The 9,112-nt window shown below is 38.3% G+C and overlaps 1 protein-coding gene across 1 annotated transcript; it reads left to right on the top strand.

Annotated features, from left to right (window-relative positions):
- The first annotated feature begins 5,902 nt into the window (after positions 1-5,902).
- LOC103363804 (transcriptional regulator ATRX homolog) lies at positions 5,903-8,200 on the top strand. Its single transcript, XM_008290716.1, has 6 exons — positions 5,903-5,915; positions 6,007-6,114; positions 6,245-6,307; positions 6,697-6,783; positions 6,855-6,932; positions 7,957-8,200. The coding sequence occupies exons 1-6, from the start codon at positions 5,903-5,905 to the stop codon at positions 8,175-8,177; spliced, it is 570 nt and encodes a 189-aa protein (XP_008288938.1). The 3' UTR covers positions 8,178-8,200.
- The last annotated feature ends 912 nt before the right edge of the window (positions 8,201-9,112 follow it).

The raw sequence follows: 9,112 nt of genomic DNA on the forward strand, positions 1-9,112 counted from the left end.
CTGTGCCATTTCACTTTATTACACATAACTTAATTTATGGACATAAATGTTTGGATTTCTTTGTATGTGTGCATTACTTGGGTTGATGCCGACATCTGGTGAAAATTTCATGTCAATAGCTCGATTAGAAATGTTTTTTGAGAGAAATGTTGACGTGTTCAATACTTATTTTCCCCGCTGTAAGTAGTTGTAGTGAGTTATGCGGAATTAGACAAGTAATCCATTCAGAAACAAGATTTTTAAAAAAGCTTTTTATCGATAAGTATCACGGGAAAATGCAATCGCTGCTTGTGTGTTTCGGTCTTTATACTGTTATTTTGAATCTGAATCATGTTATTACCTTTTCAGTGTTGATGCTGCCAAAGAGGACGGCTCCTTAGGGAGACTTGTCAATGATGACAATGAAAACCCAAACAGCAAAATGAAGACGATCAAAGTGGATGGAAAGCCCCATCTGTGTTTGTTTGCACTGAAAGACATCAGTCCTGGGGATGAAATCACTTATAACTATGGAGATTCTTATTGGCCATGGAGATGCGAGGTATTTAGAAGTTGAGCTGAATTTTCACAAAGAAGCAACACTCTCAAACAATCTACTCATGGGCTGTTAAGTCGAATCATTTAACACTATTTTCACAGCAAAATCAAACTGCACCATGTAAAGTTATTTTTTAAATTATTTTTTCACACTGAGCAGTCACATTGAAATATGAAAATGTTTAGTTTCGTGACTAAACCTTGTCCTTCTTTCTGCACAAGACTTCAAGTGAGACAGATCCTCTCCATGTTGCTGACATGAAATCTGACCCCATCAGTGCCAACAATCAACAGGTGACTTACTTATCAATCACTCTTGGTATAGACTCTAGTTATTGTTTTTTCAGTAGAAAATAATGTGTAAACTGTTTGTCTGTGCTGAAAGTTATGTTGTTGTTAGTCATATTTGTTAACTTACAATTTCATCAATATGTCGTGTGGTAATCATTATGTCTTCACTTATAAAATGATTATGTGTTTTATCACAGACATGTGTCAGGCGAGATGTTTTCAGCTTGCTCTTGATCTGTGATTAAACCGTGTCCTTCTTTCTGCACAAGACTTCAAGTGAGACAGATCCTCTCCATGTTGCTGTGGAAGTGACATCTGAACCTATCAGTGACAACATTCAGGTAGATTATTACAAGTGATAACATTCTGTTTGAAAATCTTCAAGATTTGTCTGCAGCATAAAATACATACGCATCCTATGTAAAATATAGTTTTCTTTCACCATGTCTTTAAGTCACATGTACACACAAGCACACACACATACTGAATAAATAATTTTATGTATTATTTTTGTTGTTGTAGTCAGTTGAAATGGATTGTCCTGTCATGGACATGATCTCTGTGATGGCCGACAGTCACATGGACAACATTAATCAGAAATAAATAAATAATAAATAATCTAAATAATTTAATCTCTTTAGCTTGCCTATGTTAAACTGGAAAAACAATTGTATGTTGTATATTCTATCTCGGCTCAGCCTGATGATGATGTCCACATTATGAATGGATAATAATCACAAGTGCTAGCTAAACATTAGTTTATTTACAGTTTACCTGTATTATGTCTGTATAGTTACTGTTGTCATACTGTGGAGGATGAACAGTAATCAGTGTTATGTGGGTACATTTGGATGTTTATACCCTAAATGTTTGCTTGCTTTGCACTGCAACACATAAGTGACACATTTAGTTGGCTGTCATGAAATTCTATACATATGTTTGATTACTTGCTCTCCAGGTAACCTCTAAACGCTTTTAGACTTTTTTCAGTTCAGAATGGATAACAATAGAAAGGCTCACATTCTTGTTTACAAATAGCAAAATACATAAACTACATCTTTTTTTTTTTTAGATCTTAAACTGCAGTAATTATTTTTCATTCAGACAGTAAAGACAGTGCTTTGAAATTTACATGTCTTCACCAAATCAGAAAGGTAATGTAATCCCTTATTTTTGTCAACAGAACTGTAAACATGACTTGGTCTCCTCAACCTTCTCCAGCTTGGAGAAATGTGTCCATTGTGGTGGACCTTTTGCCCCTCTTAAGTGGCTTGGATTAAAATGTGAAGGTGAGTATTTCGTTTTGATAAACAATGTATCCTTTTATTTTTTTTTTTGGCTGAATGTTTCATATTTAGTGTTCCAATTTGTCTCATCCTTTAAAAAAAAAAAAAGAAAAGAAAAATGGTAATAACCAGTAGGGTCCGACTAATATGGATTTTTTGAGGCAGATTCTGATATTTGGCAAAGAAGAATTCCTATAACCGATCAATCGGCTGATTAATTTAAAAAGTATGTAATGAATAAAATAGCTTCTTTTTTGGTCCCTTGATACTTACAACAACAAAGATATGAATCACAGGCAGAACATTTTACTGTTTTACAATACTTTGTCCTTTAGTATTTGTTTAACTTTACAACAGAGAGGAATTTCAAGTACAAAAACATGCAACAAAGCATTAAACAAAAAATGCATCAGTTAAAAAAAAAAAAAAACGTTTTCCAAACAAATATGTTTGTAATGTGGAGTATTTTATCTCAAATTTACATTGTGCATTTGTCTTTCTATGGAGCATGAATATAGCTACAAGTTGTACTGATGAATTTATCTTTTGGTTTAGGCCACAGGTGTATGCTGTGCAACATAATGAGTGAGGTTACTGGCAAAACATTATTAATGCAGCCCTCTGATGTTCTGTACTTTCAAAGACGGTGCTGTTTTTAAAGTTGATGAGAATAAGCTAATAAAAAATGTAAATTAAATAAGTTAGTTAAAAAATTGTTTTCTGTAGTTCTCTGAAAACCCGTCAGAGTGAGTGCTCTATGTGCTATTTTGGTTTCAGACTTTGTGGCAGAGTGAGAGATCTTACCGCTATACGCTCCTAAACTATCTTAATTCTTCGTAATCTCCATGAGCAAAGTTTGACTTGTTTCAAAATCAAATTGTACAAAGTGACTGAAAAATTAAGAATATATCAGCGATTAATCTGCAAAACTCCGGCTGATTATGAGTATTTTGAAAAGGGCTATAATCAGCCGATTTAATCGGCCAGCCGATAAATCGGTTGGCCCTAATAACCAGTATCCATTATTGGGCAACTTCTTGAGTTCTCATACAAACTTTATAATGAAGTGTTTGAAATCTGTCATTTTCCCCCTCGTCAAATTCATAATTTAATCCTTTGGATGCAAATAAATACTTTCAAGTACATGCACCAACTTTCTTCTTGTGTTCTTCATATCCTCTTTCTAGTGTGTTCCTGCTTCTGGCACAAGTCCTGTTATGTTCAAAACATAAACACAGACCATGAACTCCTACCAGTAAGTATACACTGAAAGGCGGTCAAGTAGAACATGTCGTCACCTGGCCAGGAGTCCTTCATAGCACATCCAGGCCTGTGGATCATTTATACTGAACCTTATGAGTAAATTGCATGTTTTTTTTTTCCTCCCTGTTTTTCTGTCTCTCTTCCAAGATGGACCTGCTTATTGAGATGGACTCAACTACCCTCAGTGCCTCCGTCAGTCACCAGCCCTCCTCAAGCTGTGTCGATGAGATTCCCCGTCTGAAAGCTGAAACGTCTAAGAAGATGTCGACGTCCTGCCAAGGTCTTGAAGATGCAGAGTTATTCAGCAGTGGATCGGGTGAAGAGTATCAGCCCTCATCAACACCATCAAGCAGTGACGAGGAAGCACTTTCAGGGCAGCTTGAGTCATCTACACACATAATTGCAGAGAAACACCACCATTGCCTGTCATCCGATGAACGAAAAACTAAGGACATAAGGACCAAAGCTACGTCACCTCATCTGCCTGACCAAATAAAAGTAGGAAAGAAGCAGCAAGGTCGTGACCAGAAGGAACAAGTTACCATTAACACACGCCAAAAATTCGGTGAAAAGACTCGAGGCAAAGCTCAATACTGCGTGTATTGTGAAAAGCGAAACGTGAAGATCGCAAGACATTTGCAGAGAAAACACGAGGATGAAGCTGACGTTGCCCATGCCTTTAGTTTTCCGGTTGGCTCCAAAGAAAGGAAGATGCTGCTGGAAGCCCTTCGCAATAAGGGCAACTGGCAACATAATCTTAAGGTCTTCAAAGAAGGAAATGGAGAGATTGTGACTTGGAAACGGCCCTCTGAAAAGGCATCTGTGAATGACTATCTACCCTGCCCACAATGTTACGCCTTGTTCAAGAGGACTGACCTCTGGCGACATGAGAAAACATGTAGAGTTAGAAAAGTGGAGAAAAAGGGGGAGAAAAGAGGAAGAGTCCAAAAAGCTTCCTCACTACTCCTTCCAATCAGGGAGTCCTCAGATGGAATTCAAAACCTCATTCATACCATGTTACAAGATAAGGTAACCTGTCAGATTAGAAGTGACACAATGATATGCAAATATGGAGATGCACTATTTGCAAGAAAGGGCCGTGAACAATCTCAACACAGATACATTGCACAAAAGATGAGAGAACTGGGGCGGTTTGTGTTGGCCGCAAAGGAAATTGACAAGAGTGTCCACTGTCTGAAAGATATGTGTGATCCAACAAAATTCGATTTGACCATAAAAGCAGCCAGAAGACTGTCAAATTACAGCGCAAGCACCACTGAATATGGAAAGCCTTCCACTGCAGTCAAAATTGGATTTCCGCTCAAAAGTGCAACAGAAGCATGGATTGGACATTGTCTGATGACATCAGATGTTTTAGGTGAAAAAAAGGCCAAAAAGTTTAAGGAGTTGTTAGACAACTCTTGGTCCAGTTATGTGTCAACAAATGCTCACAGTACAATGGAACAACGGCGATGGAACAACGAAGACTGTGTGCCTTTGACGGAGGATGTTATTACTCTGCAAAACTATTTGAGGAAGATTGAGGATGAGTCAAAGGCAGAGTTGAAGAAGTGTGTAAGCACCACGGCATACAAAAGGCTATGTGAGAGCCTTCTTGCACAAGTGATTGTCTTCAACAAAAAACGGGAAGGAGAAGCATCGCGGCTAACCCTAGAGACTTATCTGAAAGCAGACACTGGCCCGGTGAATAAAGACATTTATGACACTCTAACACCTGTGGAACAACAAATGAGCCACAGACTGACACGGATTGTGACACGTGGGAAGAGGGGTCGAAAAGTGCCCATTTTGTTTCTTGAGCGCGCAAGAGCCTCTCTTGATTTCCTGATCAAAAATCGGAGTGCTGTTGGCATACTCGAAGACAACCCATATTTGTTTGCTCGGATCGGGACAACAACTAACATCCGTGGGTGTGATTGCCTCAGGAAATACGCTGAAGAGAGCAAGGCAAGCAACCCAGGACTCTTGAGGTCAACAAAACTCAGAAAGCATGTTGCTACTTTATGCCAGCTTCTCGACCTTGATCATCAAGAACTGGAACAAGTAGCTCGTTTCATGGGACATGACATACGAGTCCACTGTGAATATTACCGCCAAACGGACAGAACCTTTCAGGTGGCCAAGATTGGAAAACTTCTGCTTGCAATGGAGCACGGAGCACAATCTCTCAGAGGGAAGAACCTGAACACTCTGGACTCTGTAGTCTTTGGTATGTTGATATAAGTTTTCATTGTACTTGTTTTTGTAGACATTTTTGGTATTTGACTATATATAATAAATAAAGGCCACACTACATTTTTCCAAGTAAATGTCCTATTTGGGATTAACAAAGTGCAGTGTCAAAGCAGCTGTCAACCTGTTAATTCTGACTTAATGCAGGGTTAAAAGTCTCCTAATTTCCCTTGTGAACATTTTCATAGATAAAAGGCGTGAAATCCCTCCAACCAAAGATTTAAGAAGAGGCAAAGAGGGACAGACATCAGTTGCAGACCGACCACTGGAAGATGATGTTGGTAAGTAATGTGTGATAATATTCACCTAAACAATGAGTGTGGGTGGTGCTTAGTGCAGATTTTTCAGTTCTGATTATGCTTTCTATCTCTGTCAGATGAGGATCAGCAGCACCTGTCCACCACAAGCTCACCTGTTGAGAGACAAAAGAAGACTGCTACTAAAAGAAGGCATGATGATAATACTGGGAGTGAAAGTGACGTGGGTAAGTCCATTACAACACAAATGTTCTCAGTAGAGTTCAGTATTGTTTCACTGTGCAAGTGTCATCTTTCTTACATGACATTCGTGGACATTTGAGTGCTTTCACTTCACTAAAAAATAATATTTCATAGATAAGGAAGAGCAACAACAGACCCCCAAAAGGCCCTGTGTTGACTGGAGTGATGATGAAGTGGGTAAGTCCAGGCATTGTAATCGCCAGACATGGTCTCAGTAAGAGTTATGTATAGAACAAGTAGATGCTTTGTGATTCAGTGGAAATATTATAACAGACTTGCGTTTATAATTTACCTTTTGCTTTAAAACAATTTCTATTGGGATACTAGATTGATGCTTAACATGTTTATTCCTGTCTGAAGCGCACACTGCGATGCCGTGTTGTCTCTGTAAAGTTGCATCTACCGTGACATTGTGGTCCCCTGTCCACAGGCCACATGACAAATCTACTGAGTGTTACAATAAAAATGACAGAAGTACCCACAAATCTCAGACTTGAAATAAAAAGAACAATGTTATATTCTGGGCTAGAGACTATTGTTTCACTGCCTTGTTGCTTCCTTGTCAGATGGAAAGGACCAGCCCGTGGACATTGCACCCCGTCTTGAGAGGCGAAAAAAGACCTCAACTAAACAAAAACCTGAAGAAGATTCAGGTGAGTCCAGGTGATTTAAACAAGTGACTCAGAGTCTTCAGTACTTTAACTGTACTAATGTCAATTTTCAGATGAAGAGGAACAAAGTGTCACTGCTGCACCGTATGCAACGGGTGGAAAGAAGACTATAATGAAAAGTGGAAAAACAGGTATGTTTTCTGCAGATTGTACAATTAGTACTTGCTGACAATGCAGAAGTCACTAGGATGACTGTCAAAATAAGGCCCAAACCCTTGATTGCAATCTATGGTGTGTGTGGCACTAAGCGCATTGTCTGTAGAGGCATGTCTATTTTATTCTAAGGTAGAAAGACTGTGCAAAAGTCTAAGAAGGATGGACTTCACTCTCTGCATTAGTCATGGGTGTATTCAAGGCGTGTCATCCAATCAGTGTGTCAGCTCTCATTCCCCTTAAGAGCAGATGTTTGCCGTACGCTCTGCATGAGGCCTAGTTGTTAGTCTCACAGCAGAATTAAAAAGGAGTGATTCTCCTGCTGCTCCTGTGGTGTAATTCAGCAGAAGAGTTACAATAGCTAACATATACATCAACATTGCCTGGGCGCAAGTGCATTTCTTAGTTGGACAGCGAGGCCACGGAGCAGAAAAATGACAACTGCATTAGCGGGAATAAGCAAAAACACCTGCATCACACCACAATGATACTTGCGCCATAGACTTTAGACCATCAAAATAAGGCCCATTATGTGTTTTTGTTGTACAGGTTAATTTCATAAGTGTTGCTATCTGATTGGTAGGATGTTTGTTACGGTGTGTGTGTATTTTTTTATTCTTTTTTTTTTGTCTAGTAGTTGCAGGAGTTACTGAACATCGGTGGTGGTACTTTCAATTTTTTTCCACAAGTAAAAATTGTGATAAAATGCTATTACAGGTCCTTTATTGAAAATATTAAATCATAATTTGTGAAATTTGACCCATAAAAAGTTTTTGTAATAAAAATGATTTACTAGAATGAGTGGCAATTAATTTTCTGCCAACAAAGTCATTTGTAAAGCTGTACTTCCATTTATGAACTGTTGTAACATTCCCTGGCTGGGGTTGATTCTTGTGACAGGATGCTCTGAATTTGATATCATCCTCTGAATAAAAATCTGTCATGTCTGTTAACATTCATTATTGTCCTTTTATGTAGAATCTTTATTTTCTGATTTTATAGATAGAAAAATCCAAGTTAAGAGACCCTGGACCAAAGAAGAGAAGGATGCAGTCCAGCAAAGGATGACAAAGTTCATCGCACTGAAGAAGGTGCCAGCAAAGCATGACTGCCTGCTGTGCATTAGTAAAGTATCGCCGGTCCTGAGCACTCGGACGTGGAAGGACGTGAAATATTTTGTGTATAATGAGATCATCAAAACTAAGAGAAAGCTTGAATTTTAAAGAGGTGGAATTACTAAGTTGGCATATTTTGTTAAGGTATAGGGTTTTCTCTTTTTTTTTTTTTTAAATTCTCTTTCGTTGCTTCACTCCAGTGAAGGAAACTGGGTGGTCATGTTTTGAATTGTTTGTTTGATCATGCCTATACAGTATGCATTCAAATATTATTCCAAGCACTGTATAGTAGCTGTTCTAATTAACTGCATATATGTAGGGCACTCCTGTTTGGTTTGGTGTCTGAAAATAAACCCTATTTACCTGTTTGCCAATTGATGGTAGATGTTTGGTCATTTCAACTGGGGGTGTTTCTGATAATGTTCTGTCAATATGGCATTTTAATGGCAATTTTGGTAAGATAAATTGCCCTTCTAATGAGCAATTTTAAAAGTAAACAACTGTCATTCATTACAGGTCATAATTCATATATGAAAATGACATCTTTGTTGGCCACTAAATGGGGAAAGGGTATTTATGATGTATTCTGGGTAAAAAAAACAAACAAAAAAAACCCTAATTGTCCATAAACGTCAGTAGTAGCAGTAATATACTTTGCATTAAAAAAAAAACACAAGCCAGTCCTCACTCTGTTGGATAAAAACTCTTTCCTGAAACTTTATTTTACAAAATCTGAGCGAATGTACAGTATGGTCGTGCTACCTAGTGTTCAGAAATGCTTACTTTGTGTTACATGTGTATATGTTAGCTAGAAATGCCGGTCCTCAATTTGTGGGTCAGTTTCCTTGTCCCTTACTATGTCGCAAGTACAAGAAAACACTCACTCTGCCCTTAGTATGTAGCAAGTACAAGAAAACACACACTCGGCCCTTAGTATGTAGCAATCACAAGATAACACACATTCGGCCCTTAGTATGCAGCAAGTACAGGAAAACACACACTCGGATCTTAGTATGTAGCAAGAAGAGAAAACACACACTCGG

Source organism: Stegastes partitus, unplaced genomic scaffold (assembly GCF_000690725.1).
Source record: "Stegastes partitus isolate 25-593 unplaced genomic scaffold, Stegastes_partitus-1.0.2 Scaffold15, whole genome shotgun sequence".
NCBI classification, from domain to species: Eukaryota; Metazoa; Chordata; class Actinopteri; family Pomacentridae; genus Stegastes; species Stegastes partitus.

Bases quoted from the DNA above. Each gene is read 5' to 3' on its own strand.
- LOC103363804 (XM_008290716.1), top strand. The intron at 6,784-6,854 runs GTGAGTCCAGGT...GTCAATTTTCAG, and splicing joins AAAACCTGAAGAAGATTCAG to ATGAAGAGGAACAAAGTGTC. The intron at 6,933-7,956 runs GTATGTTTTCTG...CTGATTTTATAG, and splicing joins AATGAAAAGTGGAAAAACAG to ATAGAAAAATCCAAGTTAAG.